Here is a 15,820-nt window from a genome sequence, read left to right as displayed (position 1 = left end):
CTGCCCTGAGTTACTCCCAACCCAGAGCAAAACACATCCTGGCTTGGCTGGTAGCCAAGCCTGGAAATTGACCTACTCTATAAAAAAAATCCTAGCCATACTACCATCCCACCCTAGACAAATGCACTTACAATGTTAAAAACCAGTCATACAGGTAACACGTCAGCTTGTGAGTATTGCTCTCACCACTCGTAGAACCTCCGCCAATGGTGAGCGGCACTCTCAGTGACTGACCCTGTAGCCTCATGGTCATGCCCTAAAGCATTTTGGCATAGCCTGTCAGAGGGAGTCTACCCATTGTAGACAATCTGTGCATGAAATTTTATATTTACATACGCGCTAAGGGAAAGTGATGGTGCAGACAGTTGTGTGATAAGATTACTTTATATAGTCTTTATTGATTCTACATGCAGTATATACACACATTTAATCTCCTGAAGAAGCCATAGTCTTGCAAAACATGTTGAGAGAATGTACTGCATCATTGTACAAGATTGTATGTGTAATTGCATATATATATATATATATATATATATATGTGCTAAATTAATATTTGAATACAGTTGTGTTGGCACCTTTAAAGTTCCTTCTCAGATGTTTTTAGGGTGCAATTATTTTTTCTTTTTTTTTTTTTTTTCTTTGCCACGTCAGCGAATCTTTACCCGAGACTGTAAATCAACTTGACGTTCATTGTTGTCTCTTAAAATTAATCTTCACATCATTGTGGCTATTTTCTTATTGCTTACTTATGTAATTTAAAAAAAAAATGTTTATAAAACTTTTATTTCATATTCTTAAAACTATTCTTACATCTTACTCTCATTATTCACTAAAGTTATACAACCCCCCCCCTCCTCCCCTATCCCCATGTCAGTAGTGTCCCTACTCCTGATAGCCTAGTCTTTATTAGACATGTGCAGAGTAAAATATTTCGTTTCGGAATTTCATTTTCGTCCGAAAACTTAATTTACTTAGTTACTCCCGAAATTCGTTTTTATTTATTTCGTTTTTCCTTCAAAAATTGCATTCGTCCGAAAATCCACATGAATTATGGTCGAATCTGTCTTTGAAGGCTTATGGTGTCTGTCGAATGTATAAAGAAGAGTCGACAGAGCTAGTATATAGCATACTTTAGAACCCTATTAAAGTCTATGGGACTCCAACGTTCAAAATCTTAAGTGCTAATTTTAAAGGCTAATTTGCAAGTTACTGTCCTAAAAAGTGTTTGGGGACCCGGGTCCTGCCCCAGGGGACATGTATCAATGCAAAAAAAAGTTTTAAAAACGGCCGTTTTTTCGGGAGCAGTTATTTTAATAATGATTAAAGTGAAACAATAAAAGTGTAATATTCCTTTAAATTTCGTAGGGGGGGGTTGTCTATAGTATGCCTGTGAAGGGGCTCATGTTTCTGGTGCTTAGAACTGTCCCTGCACAAAGTGTCATTTATGCAGGAAAAAAAGTCCTTTAAAATCACTCGCAGCTATTATGAATTGTCGGCTCCCGTAATACAGAGAACACTCATTGAAAGTCATTGATAAAAAAATAAATAAATAAATTTAAAAAAAAGCGTGGGGGTCCCCCAAATCCAATTACCAGGCCCTTCAGGTCTGGTATGGATATTAAGGGGAACCCTGCCTCAAATTTAAGAAAAAATTTGACGTGGGGTTCCCCCTAAATATCCATAACCAGACCCTTCAGGTCTGGTATGGATATTAAGGGGAACCCCGCGTCAAATTAAAAAAAAAATTGACGTGGGGTTCCCCCTAAAAATCCATACCAGACCCTTTATCCGAGCACGCAACCTGGCAGGCCGCAGGAAAAGAGGGGGGGACGAGAGAGCGGCCCCCCCTCCCTCCTGAACCGTACCAGGCCACATGCCCTCAACATTGGGAGGATGCTTTGGGGGTCTGTGACCCCTCAAAGCACCTTGTCCCCATGTTGATGAGGACAAGGGCCTCATCCCCACAACCGTGGCCGGTGGTTGTGGAGGTCTGTGGGCGGGGGGCTTATCAGAATCTGGAAGCTCCCTTTAACAAGGGGACCCCCAGATCCCGGCCCCCCCCCTGTTTGAAATGGTAAGGGGGTACAAAAGTACCCCTACCATTTCACAAAGAAAGTGTAAAAAATGGTTAAATAAAACAAACACACTTTTGAAAAATTCCTTTATTAAAAATAAAAAAATTAAAAAAAGATTCCAGCGGCGGTAATCCACTCTTGCTATCCAGCGACGGACGGTCATCTCTCCAGCGATGGCTCATCTCATCCAGCGCAGCGAATCCATCCTTCTTCTGTCTCCGTGGAGGAGACACTGCAGGCATTCCGGCGGCTGACGTTTCTTATATACGGAGGGCGGGGCCACCCGTCACCTGACCCCGCCCCCTTCTGACGCAAGGGGAAACCCGGGGTTCCCCGTGACGTATGGGTGACCCCGCCCCCCTCTGATGTAACGGAAACCTGCCTGTGTTACATCAGAGGGGTGCGGGGTCACCCATACGTCACAGGGAACCCCGGGTTTCCCCTTGCGTCAGAGGGGGGCGGGGTCAGGTGACGGGTGGCCCCGCCCTCCGTATATAAGAAACGTCAGGCTGCCGGAATCCTTGCAGTGTTGAGGGCATGTGGCCTGGTACGGTTCAGGAGGGAGGGGGGGCCGCTCTCTCGTCCCCCCCTCTTTTCCTGCGGCCTGCCAGGTTGCGTGCTCGGATAAAGGGTCTGGTATGGATTTTTAGGGGGAACCCCACGTCAATTTTTTTTTTAATTTGACGCGGGGTTCCCCTTAATATCCATACCAGACCTAAAGGGTCTGGTTATGGATATTTAGGGGGAACCCCACGTCAAATTTTTTCTTAAATTTGAGGCAGGGTTCCCCTTAATATCCATACCAGACCTGAAGGGCCTGGTAATTGAATTTGGGGGACCCCCGCGCTTTTTTTTAAATGTATTTATTTATTTTTTTATCAATGACTTTCAATGAGTGTTCTCTGTATTACGGGAGCCGACAATTCATAATAGCTGCAAGTGATTTTAAAGGACTTTTTTTCCTGCATAAATGACACTTTGTGCAGGGACAGTTCTAAGCACGGGAAACATGCGCCCCTTCACAGGCATACTATAGACAACCCCCCCCCCCTACGAAATTTAAAGGAATATTACACTTTTATTGTTTCACTTTAATCATTATTAAAATCACTGCTCCCGAAAAAACGGCCGTTTTTAAAACTTTTTTTTGCATTGATACATGTCCCCTGGGGCAGGACCCGGGTCCCCAAACACTTTTTAGGACAGTAACTTGCAGAATCTTTTCTCTCTGTCAAATCTTTTTTCTCTGTCGAATATTTTCTCTATATAATCTTGGACTAATAGAGGTAAGGTTAGGCACATTCGACCACAGGTTCTATAGACACAGATTGTTGTCAGAGTCATGTCGAATCTCCTATTCTATATCGAACTGTTGTAACAATGAAAACGAAAATAAAGCATTTATTTATGTCGGATCTTTCGTTTTTCGGATTTTGTGCTTTCGTTATCGTTTGTCAAAACGAAAACGAAAATAGCTGAAATTCGGACGAAAATGCATTCGGACGAAAACTAATGCACATGTCTAGTCTTTATGGTCTTAATTGTGCGGAGTAACTCCAGTCTCGCTTAAATTGTTTCCAACCTCTCAATTTTTTTAGAAATGTTACCCTTTCCTCTTCTTCTCTCAGACTCAGGCTTTCCATATTATATATTTCCTCTACCGCATCTACCCACTCCCATGTTGTTGGGCACTCTACCTCTCGCCATTTTTTAGGGATCAGTTTTTTCGCTGCGTTTAATAGATGCGGGATGATTGTATCCTGATATTGTTTAACCCCGCCCTCCGTACCATGGAAGAGTACTATCCAGGGGTCAGGTTTCAATGTTGTTTGAGTTATTTCCTTTATCATTTGGAGGATCTTTTCCCAATATGTCTTAATTTTGGCACACTCCCACCAAATATGTGTCATGGTACCTGTTTTTCCACAACCCCGCCAGCACTCGGCGGTCCCGCCTTGTTGGTATTTAGATAACTTATCCGGAGTGTTGTACCAACGGGAGATAAGTTTGTAGTTCATCTCAGCTGTTTTATTATCCCTTGCCGAGCAGTGTGTCATTTTCAATATTTTATTTATTGTTTCTTTACCCTTTTGTGACCCCAGTTCCCTTTCCCATTTATTTATATATGGCGGCGCTTCTTTCCAGCTGGCCCGTATCAATAGCCCATATAGCTTTGAGATTATACCCTTTGCTCTATCGGCCATACATAGTTGTTCCACCCCTGTCAAATCCTCTTCAGATCTAATCGGCTGGGGTAGTTTTTCTATGAAACGGGTCAGCTGGAGATATCGCCACCTATCCCTTCTCATAAATTCCATGTGCACTAACTCTTCATGTGAAAGAAGTTTCCCTTTTTTAATTATATCTTTTATTTGTGACCCCTCGAATCTTATCCAGTTCCCTCCTATCACCGTCTACCCGGGGGGAAGTATTCGTTATCTTTTAAAGTTATCAGCGGTGAATTATAGTGTCCATTTAGTCTTTTATACTCCTTATCCCATATCTTCAGTGCGATCTGTGTTAACTTATTTGTGTCTATATCTAGTGCCCTGTTTTTTGGGGGGTTCCATATTATCTTACTTAATTGTGCTTTACTGTATATATATTCTAAATTGACCCATCTTTTTTCCTCTTTTTTTTTTCCTTTCACCCATTCGACAATTCTTGATAGAACTACCGCCTGATAGTAGTATTGTAAATCAGGGACCGCTAATCCTCCCCTCCCTTTTTCTTGTTTTAATACCCCATAGGAGATCCTAGGTTTTTTATTATTCCATATATATTTACTCGTTATTGATTTTAGTTTTTTTAAATAACTAGATGGAATTTCAATCGGCAACATCTGGAATTTATATACAATTTTTGGAAGAATAAACATTTTGAACACATTTATTCGGCCTATCCAAGAGATCGGTCTATTACTTGCTCTTCTGAGTTCAGTTTTTATTTCATTTAATAAAGGGATAAAATTTAAGTGGTATATCTTATCCAGAGTATTTGCCAATTTTATTCCAAGATATTTCAAATCTTTAGTCCATTTAAATTTACTTTGTTCTTGGATTAGTTGTGCTTCCAGCAAACCTACATTTATATTGAGGATTTCAGATTTTGTTTGGTTAATTTTGAAATTTGATAGTTTCCCGTACTCATCCAGGGCCTTTATTATCTTAGACAGAGAATCTTCAGGGTTACTTATATAAAACAGTACGTCATCTGCATATGCTGCAAGTTTATGTTCCTCCTGCCCCGCCTTAATTCCGATTATTTCCGGGTTGTTTCTGATTGTCGCGAGTAGGGGTTCCAACGAGAGCACAAAAAGAAGGGGTGACAGTGGGCATCCCTGTCTGGTCCCATTTTCCATTTCAAAGGAAGAGGAGGGCGACCCATTTATGTTTACAGTCGCTGTAGGATGATCATACATCGTTTTAATCCATTTGACCATCCTGGGGCCAATGCCCATTTTATCCATTGTCTGGAACATGAATCCCCAATCGACTCTATCAAAGGCCTTTTGGGCATCCGTTGACAATAATAGAGCCGGGGGTTCCGTCTTCTTCCTTTGAGATAGAATCAATAAGGTTCTCACCCCATTGTCCTTTCCCTCTCTCCCGGGGATAAACCCAGTCTGATCCGTGTGTACCAGTATATTCATTACTTTTTTCATTCTATTTGCTAACACCTTAGCAAAAAGTTTAGTGTGCTCATTTAGGAGTGATATTGGTCTATAACTGGCACACTTGGTCTCATCTTTTCCTTCTTTTCGTATGACCGTTATTGAGGCAGATAGCGCCTCTTTACTCATGGCCTACTCTGTCCCAATCCCGTTCATATACTTACAGAGTTTCGGTGTCAGAATATTCTTGAACCTTTTGTAATAACTAATTGTCAGACCGTCCGGTCCAGGACTTTTCCCAGGGGCTGATTCCGCTAATGCCTCATTTATTTCTGCTTCCGTTATGGGATTTTCTAAATGTTCTTTATCAATTTCACTAATCCTGGGGAGTCTCGCCTTGTTTAGATATTTATCAATTTCTTTTGGTTTACCTTCTTTATTTATCAAACTGTTTTTTACCGCATATAATTTCCCGTAATATGTTTTAAATGATTCAGCTATTTCTTTTGAAGAGTATACCATGTCCCCGGTTTCTGTTTGAATTTTCTCTATGTAGTTCATAGCTTTTTTCTTTTGAAGCATCTTAGCTAGATATTTAGTGGGTTTGTTTTCTTCTTGATACCTCACTTTATTAAGTTGGTTATAGTATTTTTTAGTTTCTTCAGTTCCATTAGCCCACGTAATTCTTCTCTCCTGGACATTAATTTTTGGTATAACTTTTTATCTGCAAACCCCATTTTATGTTGTTGTTCTATTCTAAGAATTTCCTCTCTGAGTTTATTACCCCTTTCTACCCGTTCTTTTTTTTTCTGCGAGCCTCGTGCGATCAAGATCCCTCGAATATACGCCTTGTGGGCATCCCACAGAGCCTGCCCGGAGATTCCTTCGGTCTCATTAATCAGAAAGTACTTCTCTAATTCCTTACTCACTGCTTCTCCCCCCTCCTTATCAAGAATCAGCGTATCATTTAATCGCCACCTAGAGGCACATTTACTTTGTCCGGGAATCTGCATTTTCATTTTTATAGGCGCATGATCTGACTGTGTTGTTATTTCTATGCTTGTTTCCAGTACCATCTCTAGGGCTCTGTGCTCCACAAGAATATAATCAATCCTTGAGTACGTCCCGTGCACTGGGGAGAAGAATGTATAGTCCATTATTTTGGGGTGTTGTGCCCTCCATACATCTACTAATTGGTTTTTATTTAAGTTTTGAATTAACCTTTTCAATTGGGTACTATTTCTTCTCAGTGTTTAGGGTGCAATTTTAATATGTGCCACAACTGTCATCCTACTTGGCCCTGCAACAATCGGTCCTACTTCCATCCAACTTGAATGAACAGGATATGATTTTGTTCTGACTGTGATCCTTCGACTTGTCCTTTGACCAATCAAATCAATCCCACTGTGACAAATTCCTTTTTCTGCTGCAGTAATCACGTCAGCTGTCATGAGTCAGATAGGCTGAGGATTCCCCCCCCCCCCAAAGTATTGACTTGCGTCGGACAAGTTAAGACGGCTCTCAGAGGAACCACTGGTTTGTACACATTGTGTGCTCCCAAAGTCAGAGTGTATATCGCACCAGTGTGAACTGAGCTTTAAACACAGAAGCTTAGCTTCCATCTCTAGAAGTGGCAGCGCTTCTCTCCCTTGCACATCCTTATGACAGCAAAGGAGGGGGCAGGGGCGGGAATGTACACAGAAACAATATTCTGTTAGCAGCTCCTCCTCCTCCTTAGAAAGTGTCCAGTATTGAAGTGGTTAAACAACCAGGCAAAAGCTGCAACATATCGTACCCGGTGGCATTTAATTCCACTTTAAACCATTGGCAACAAGCTTTAGCAGTAACACCATTTAGCAAGACCAGGAGGAGATTAGTAGCTCAGTTGTGCTTCCCATCACCACTAGAAGTAACTAATTACTAAACACAGAGGTTATTTACTAAAGGAAATGCCACTTTACACTGCAAGCGCACTTTGAAGTAAAGTCGCTGTAGATCCAAGGAGGACATGCAAGGAAAATAAAACAGCATTTTAGCTTGCACACGATTGCCGATTTTATCATCCAGAGCTTCCACTCATTTCAGATCTACCCCTTAGATTGCACTTCCAAGTCCTTTTGTAAATAACCCACATCCCCTTGCTCAGAAATAGTTCAGTGGGTGTGGTTTCCCTGCTGTGCATTCTGGGAGAGTTTAAGGCCAAATGCCATTTTTTCTGGGTTCATTTTTGCTTTCTGAGGTACATGATCCCAACCCCAGGGCCCGCCTGGCATCTGTGACGCATAGTCTTGCGCCTCAGGGCCTGCTGGCCCAAGGCTTCGCAGTTGAGCGTGTAGGCCCAGGAATGTCTTGGGGCAGAGATTCTGGCATATTATCAGCTGCTAGGTCAAGAGAGAGGGGCCTATCTGGTGACTGCTGGATGCAGTCTGTGGAGCTGTTTGTCCTCTGAATCTGACACCTCTAACCCGCGATTACCAGGTGTCTGAAATCCCTTATCCTCCAACCCTCTATAGAAGGACTGTACACATACCAAAAGGCCAACATCTTTGTTAGGATCAAGTTAAAAATGTACAGAAAATATTCTGACAGCTAACAGATCTTGCTGAACCAGGGTAGGGTGTGTTTTTTTTTTTTTGAAGAAGAAGAAGAAACACCCCACACACCAGGGCTCGAGTCCTGCGGGAACGGCGTTCCCGTACTATTTCCACAACGGGAACGGCGTTCCCGTACTATTTCCACAACGGGAACGCCGTTCCCATTAGCCGCCTGAGGCTATTCAGTGCATAGTCCGCCACTCCTCGGCCGCCCGAGTGACTGGTTGCTAGGCTAGGGCCGCTCCACGTCTAGCAACCGGTCACATGACGTCGGCCGTACACGTGGCACACACTGGAGTCAGCGACAGACACATGCTGCTGGGATCCGGACTGTCTCCTCCCTCCCCTCTACCCAGTGCCAGACAGTCCAGGCCTCCTGGGGCCACAGCCGCTGCACTGCTACCAGTTTACTTCTCTCCCGAGAAGTAAACCAGGTTAGTCACTAGTATGTTAAGTTACACTCTGCAATACATAACCTGCCAACACTCTGCAATACATACCCTGCCGATACCTACTCTGCAATACCCAGCAATGTCCTGCCAATAATCTGCAATACCCTGCCAATACTTACCCTGCTAATACCCATCCATGCTCAGCCAAAATATTATTGGGGGAGATGACGTGGATATTACAGTGGGGACTATAGGGTGGTGACATTTTCACAGGTTTTTGCAAATTCAATTATTATTTGCTGATCCGATCTGTGACTCTGATCCAAGGAATGATCCGATCTGTGAGTTTTTTGATCAGTTGCCAATAATCTTGCACGATAAGGGCAACGTTATTCCAGTTTGTGGGATATTTTCTAATTTGCTGTATTTGAATTTGGAACAGGGTGTATTTGTGTTAGAAATTCCCTGCGAGGGAAAGATCACCCATTGTGTTGATTATTCTGTTTGACAAGTTAACTTATTGTTTTTGTAAACTGGCACTTTACAATAAATGTACTGTATTTTCTGTGAAATATATATGCATATGAGCGTACATTTTTTATTTTTTTGGTGGGGGAGTTGATCTTGGGTGGGAGTTCCCACACTTTTTTCCCCCCGGACTTGACCCCTGCCACACACCATGAACCATTAAATGTTGTAGTTTAAATGCAGCGGTGTTTTGTGGAATTCTTTAAATTTTAACTTAAGTAGGACACAGGAAATGCAATTTCAAAGCATATTTATTAGACAGAATTATGGTACAAATGCAATGGTCACCACATTCTCAGACTGCCAATGTTTTCCATTTAAACTTGTCCTTTGAAGTGAACCTTGGCATTAGTCATACAGGGCAAAGTAACTGGATTTCTTCACAGAAATTACTTAGAAGTAGATTGCACTTGCCACCTGGTATCCTGGTACTAGTACTTGCAGCTGAGTTCTAAAGCCCTGAGCAAGTCTTCACTTGTTAGAAAGTCAGGATTGTACACAGGAATCTCAACTGTTGACAGAGCATTGACCACAGGGAAAGCAAGTACAACCTGCCCAAAGTATCTATGAAATTGCCCAGTATAAAAACTAATACAGGTCCACTTTAAATGTTACAGTGCCAATAGAAGTGACTGAAGCCACAACATTGGAAATCCAGAACTAATTTCATGCATGTGGAAGGGGGTTATCAGTAGGTGGAGAAGGCTTGTCAAGAATTCTCATGTCACGGCAATGTAGTAATGGCTCTTTTCCCAATCCCATCTTGTAGACAAAGATGTAGACTTTTTGTTGTGGCTTCACAGTGAGTGTTATTGTCTCTGAAACTTCAGTGACCTCATTCCAATTCTCTCTCTCTGTGTTTGTACTAGAGCCACCGTATTCAGTGCTAAGGGAAAACTGGGCCTTAGCGATTAAAGCACCCAATCCTCCTGTCTCAGCTGAGACAGTTGCTGTTACTTTCCAGTTGTGCTCCATACTGGACATCTTCTCCTTCTCATATCCAACCTTCTTGGAAACCTGATTCTTCCATTCAAGGGGGGTCTGGGAGTCATTGTCAATGGTCTTGATGCATACCCACTCACCATAGGATGGGCCCTTGGCAATAGCCAGGCCTCCAGGCAGAAAGCCATAGATGCTGGGATGGAATGAGTAGGTATCAACGCCCTCGTTTTTGTTGAAGTTGGTACATCTTGTGTACTTAATCCCTCCCCATTGGTCCTCAGGATTCACAAAATAGTAGTAATTTCTCACACCAAAATAATAAAGGCCATTTCTGCATTCCGGGTGTAGCGTGAATTCTTCACCTGCTTCATATTTGTTCATGTTCCTTGTTCGGCGATAGACACCTCGGTTCTGAAAAATGATATAGAAGTATCCAAAAGCTGAACAATAATGACTGCCCCCTTGACAGTTAGGGTGTAGGGAATAAACAACGGCACTGTCATCTGTGTTCATGTTTGTAACTCGACGGTAGTTATCTGACTTGATAATGTAGAAGTGGTCATCCTCATAGGCCACGTAATGATCGCCATTCCTGCAGGATGGGTGCAAGCTGAAGACATCCAGCCCTTCTCCATGATTAAAGTTTGATGATCTCATGTAACAATTAAGGTCTGGCCTGACAATATAGTAATACTGGTCCACGCCACAAAAATCTGCTTTACTTTTGCTCTTCGGGACAATCATAGCTGAGATGCTGAAAGGAAGAGAAAAAGAAGATTAAGATATGCACTACATACTTTATTATGCATTTGTAAGTTTTGGTACAGAACTGAATTTCAGTTACTAGAATGTATCCATTACAAGTGGTCATCTAGTAGAAGGTCACCACCTTATGTTTTCGTTTATAGAATATTGTTGCGTTTATACACACACACACACACACACACACACAATTAGCAAAGTGTATATAATTAATACAATCATTTCGTCTTTAGGTCAAGCTATATCAGCGATGGCGAACCTTGGCACCCCAGATGTTTTGGAACTACATTTCCCATGATGCTCATGCACTCTGCAGTGTAGTGGAGCATCATGGGGAAATGTAGTTCCGAAACATCTGGGGTGCCAAGGTTTGCCATCACTGCTATATATGGTTATAGTTGCTGACTGGTAGGTTTGAAATAGTATAAAGAACAGTGTGACACAAGGCTAAGGGAGACATAACACAAGACACCTTGCTTACTTTAGATCTATATACAGCCCAACTCCTAACAGCTGTTCTAACAAGAAACCTGACCATAGAGAAAGCAAGAAACCAAATTTTATTTTACTACATAGTCTGTTCACATCTTTTGCTTTTCTACAAACAAGATGACGTTTTAACTCATTTTCAAGTTGATGCCAAGTGTGATTAAATAAACTCACTTTGTTTTAAGACAGCTTGGCTATTGAACAAAAACACCTACAAAAGACAATTGACATTACATGTGTCCGAAGTTAACCCCCCCCCCCACCATCCAATGCGACACAAGCCATCTTGTGAACACAACAGACCTTCGTATGTCAGCTGCTGTCCTTTGCTGTATCTGGATCTATTGTGTACCACACATTTGTGCCCACAAGGGAAGGTGTATTTGACCCTCTATAATTAAAAGGTCCCCTCAGTGAGGTGAGAGGCCATCTTTATTTTTGGTGGAGGTTTTATACACATCCATGGAGTCACCTGCATGTTGTATCCATACATCACATGGAATTTTTTTTTTTTTAATTTTTTTTTTTTTGGGTTCTATCAAGCAATAAAAAGTATATGCCCCCCAGGCCATTACAGCATGTTAGGCTGCAGCCACAAGTAGGGATATTATCCATTTCCTCAGTCAGGTATGAACAAGGAACATATGGCCATCACAGCACCGGACAGCAGAAATCTTCCAACAACTTAATTTGTAGTTCTAGAGTGTCAGCTGAGCTGCAAAAGGGGCAAAGGAATGGAATGCCAACCTGAACTCCACCTGCCCCCTCACATTTTCTTGTTATAGCATGTTCTTCAGGAGAGTCCATGTTCAGCTCACAGCACTTCCACATTTCCATGAAAGGTGCGTTAAACCCAGTTTGTGCATTTATGGAACACGCAAGTTGGGCAGTGGCAGGAGTGTCCTTTGTTTACAAAATTTGTGCCAATGTGTGCTCTTTAAAAGCTAAAGGGTTACCAAACCCACAACAGTAAAATATCAGTCATATATAGTAAAGTCTGTTATACTCATTTTGGAACCTAAGGGGGAGGGGGTTAATTCTCTGCATTGTGGAGGAAAAATAAAAACCTGTTTGACCCCCCCCCCCCCCCCGTCTTCCTCATCTTCCACAGTGCCCAGTCTGATAGTACAGAGCCTTGGGGGCACTCTGCACATGCTCAGTTGTGTGCATTGCTAGAGTTTCTCTTGGGAGGGTCATGTGATCAGCACTGTCCAGACAGAGGGTCAGGGGTACTGCAGCCTCAACATTCTGAGGAGAGTGAAATTCTACATGCTTTAACCAGACACCGATACAGCGTTACCCCAAAAAGACTGGGTCTTGTAAATTTTGGAAATAAACAGTAGTGCTTATTTTTTGGGTCGGTCTTACCATGTAATATGCAGTCTTGTCCCCCTCTCCCTCCCTGTCAGGAATCCCCAGTGTGAACTGAGTTAAAATGTCTGCAAGATCCTATAATCCACTCTGTTACAGGAACACACATTGTACATTATATAATTATGCCAAATTGGTCACAGGAATGACACTGTACCAATGTTATTTGGCACAATTACAGAAATTGTACATTATATATAGCACTGATTGCTGTAAAATGCCAATGGTCCAAAAATAAATAAATAAAATAAAATCCGACACAATGTCACAGTCCTGTAAAAAAGAAATACACACTATCAAAATACCATGAAAGCATCACCTATTTTGTAGGCACTAACTTTTGCGCAAACCAATCAATATACACTTATGATTTTTTTTTACCAAAAAGAACACATTTTGGCCTTAACTGAGGAAAAATAGTTTATTTTTGGGGGATATTTGTTATAGCAAAAAGTTATTGCTATAAATGCATGTTGCTTGGCTGTCATACTGATTAAATCCCTTCTGTACTCTGAGGGCCTCATCTAGAACAAGCATACAAATCAGAAGATCTGACTTATTGACTTTCCTGATCTGCAGACAGTTGGTGGCATTAGGAGAAACTCAGCACTGAACACCTACACATTTACCCCAGGCCAGGTATCCTTTGTGCTTACTTAAAGTGGGGTTCCACCCTAAAGTGGAACTTCCGCTCATCGAAACCCTCCCCCCTCCGGTGTCACAGTTGGTACCTTTCAGGGGGGAGGGGGGGGGGGGGCACAGATACCTGTCTAAGACAGGTATTTGCACCCACTTACAGGCATAGACTCCCACGGGAGTCTATGCCTCTTCCTGTCCCGGCGCGCTGTCTGCTGGGACACACACGGGTCCCAGAGACAGAGCGGACCATTCCTATTGCGCTGTGCGACTCACGCATGCGCAGTAGGGAACCGGGAAGTGAAGCCGCAACGCTTCACTACCTGATTCCCTCACCTAGAATGGCAGCGGCAGCCGCCAAGAGATCGAGTACAATGTTGCCAAAAGGAAAATGCCCCCCCCCCCCCCCAAGAATGGGCAGCCTAGTGAAAGTAGCAATGTGTAGGTTAGGATGTCCCAAGATCTCTGGAAATTAACAGTTTCAGACACCACTAGTTACCTACAACAATACAGTAATGGCAGTTCCCCATCTCCATGTCTGACCTTGAGAATTCTGGAAGGAGTCAGACAGAAGCCAGGACACACTTGAATGTTAGAAGACAAGCAGATGGAGGAGAAAATAAAAATATCTCCCAACCCCTAGTATGCAAGAGTGCACAGGAACACATCCATATAAATTAAAGAAATCATTCATACCCAACACCTATAATTTACATTCTTCAGTATTAGAAATTACACTAGAAAAGGCCAATTCCATATACTTACAATGCAAAGCCTGTGTGCAGAGCTGGAAAAGATCCGTGGTGCTCAGTACATGTGAGCCCAACAATCTGAGCTCCTTCTTATATATGTAGATCACCCAACACACTGATCTCTGATTGGCTGGGTTCACCTTCATTATAATCACCTGATACAATCTCAGGGGGACTTTTGGTAAGAAAATTAGCCACACATTTGCAATTCGGACTGCTTCTTATTTAGCAAAGTATATGTGAGATTTTATTTTGTGTGTTTCCAACCACTGGAATCCTGGGCAGCCAAAGTAGAACTAAAATATATATTTTTTTTCATTTTGGAAGGAGGGAGGCTGACCATACATTATACAATTTTCTTATTTAATTTCCTTTAGAGTTACCTTCAACTATGTAGTGCAAGAGTCTGCCTGATTGCATACACATTGAAAGTGTTTAGCTCTGACTTCATATTATATGGTAAATCTAAGGCCTGATTCACATCTATGCATTTTTAGCGCATTTTGCAGATTTGCACCAAAGTCCATTTAGGCTGGATTCACACCTATGCATTTTTAGTGCTTTTTGCATTTTGCAGATTTGCACAACAGAACGTGTTCCATAGGAAACCATGTTAAATGGACTGTAGTACAAATCTGCAAAATGCAAAAAGCACTAAAACTGCATAGGTATGAATCCAGCCTTACCATGATTTCCTATGGAACACACTCTGTAGTGCAACTCTGCAAAATGCACTGAAAACGCATAAGTGTGAATCAGGCCTCAGGCCCCTTTCACACAAGCGCTCTGATCAGGTCTGCCTGTCAGTTTTTCAGGTGGACCTAATTGGACGCTCCACACCCCTCTATGGATCGGCGGATGTCCGCTGACATCCGCCAATATCCGATCCGATCCTGTCCGTGAAATCCAGATGGATGGTGACCCTATTTTCAATCTGTCTGAAATATCGGATCGCTAGAATTATTGCTCTAGCTCTAACAATCACGGCTTACCTCACATATCACGTATGTTTGAACACCGTTTTCATACGCGGGCACGACTCACGTATGCGTTCGCTTCTGCGCGCAAGCTCAGCAGGACAGGGCACTTTAAACATTTTTTTTATCTTATTTATTTTATTTTTCTTTTTTATTGTTAAAAAATATTTTTTGGGTCACTTTTATTCCTATTACAAGGAATGTAAACCCCTTGCAATAGAAAAAAGCATGACAGGACCACTTTCATGTGAGCTCTGGGATCAAAAAGACCTCAGATCTCACATATACACGTGAAAGCAATAAAATAAAAAAATGAAAAAAGTATTTTTTTTCCTGAAAAAAAAATTCCCCTTTAACATCATTGGGCGAAAGTGACATTTGACATCACTTCCATTATCCAATGGTATGGAGCCGAACGGGGGCCATCTTTCCCTCACCCGTCTCCATGCCCCAGAGGGGAAAGGACCTGATCGTCTCCGCCTCTACCGACATCTCCGGTAAGCGACGGAGCTTACGGGGAGCAGGTTGGGCACCTCTCCCGCCACAATAAAGGTGATCTTAAGGTGAATGAGCCGCAGAGACCACTATACTATCTCTCTTCTCTATCCAAAAAAAAAAAAGTTTGCCTTTAGTTATTCTTTACCTCCACATTTGCAAGAACATAATTAATGTACCCATGTGCACCCTAA

At 42.2% G+C, this 15,820-nt stretch overlaps 1 protein-coding gene across 1 annotated transcript; it reads right to left on the bottom strand.

Moving 5' to 3' along the window:
* Window positions 1-9,435: 9,435 nt before the first annotated feature.
* On the bottom strand, window positions 9,436-14,203 carry LOC143925423 (uncharacterized). Its single transcript, XM_077449976.1, has 2 exons — window positions 14,168-14,203; window positions 9,436-10,898 (listed from the first exon to the last, which is right to left on the bottom strand). Exon 2 carries the CDS (start codon window positions 10,886-10,888, stop codon window positions 9,869-9,871), a length of 1,020 nt encoding a protein of 339 aa, XP_077306102.1. The 5' UTR covers window positions 10,889-10,898; window positions 14,168-14,203; the 3' UTR covers window positions 9,436-9,868.
* Window positions 14,204-15,820: the final 1,617 nt, after the last annotated feature.

The sequence above is a fragment of the Lithobates pipiens genome, unplaced genomic scaffold, assembly GCF_037356315.1.
Source record: "Lithobates pipiens isolate NorthernLeopardFrog02 unplaced genomic scaffold, aLitPip1_a1.2 Scaffold_22, whole genome shotgun sequence".
NCBI classification, from domain to species: Eukaryota; Metazoa; Chordata; class Amphibia; order Anura; family Ranidae; genus Lithobates; species Lithobates pipiens.
This window is presented reverse-complemented; position numbering and strand designations above follow the sequence as displayed.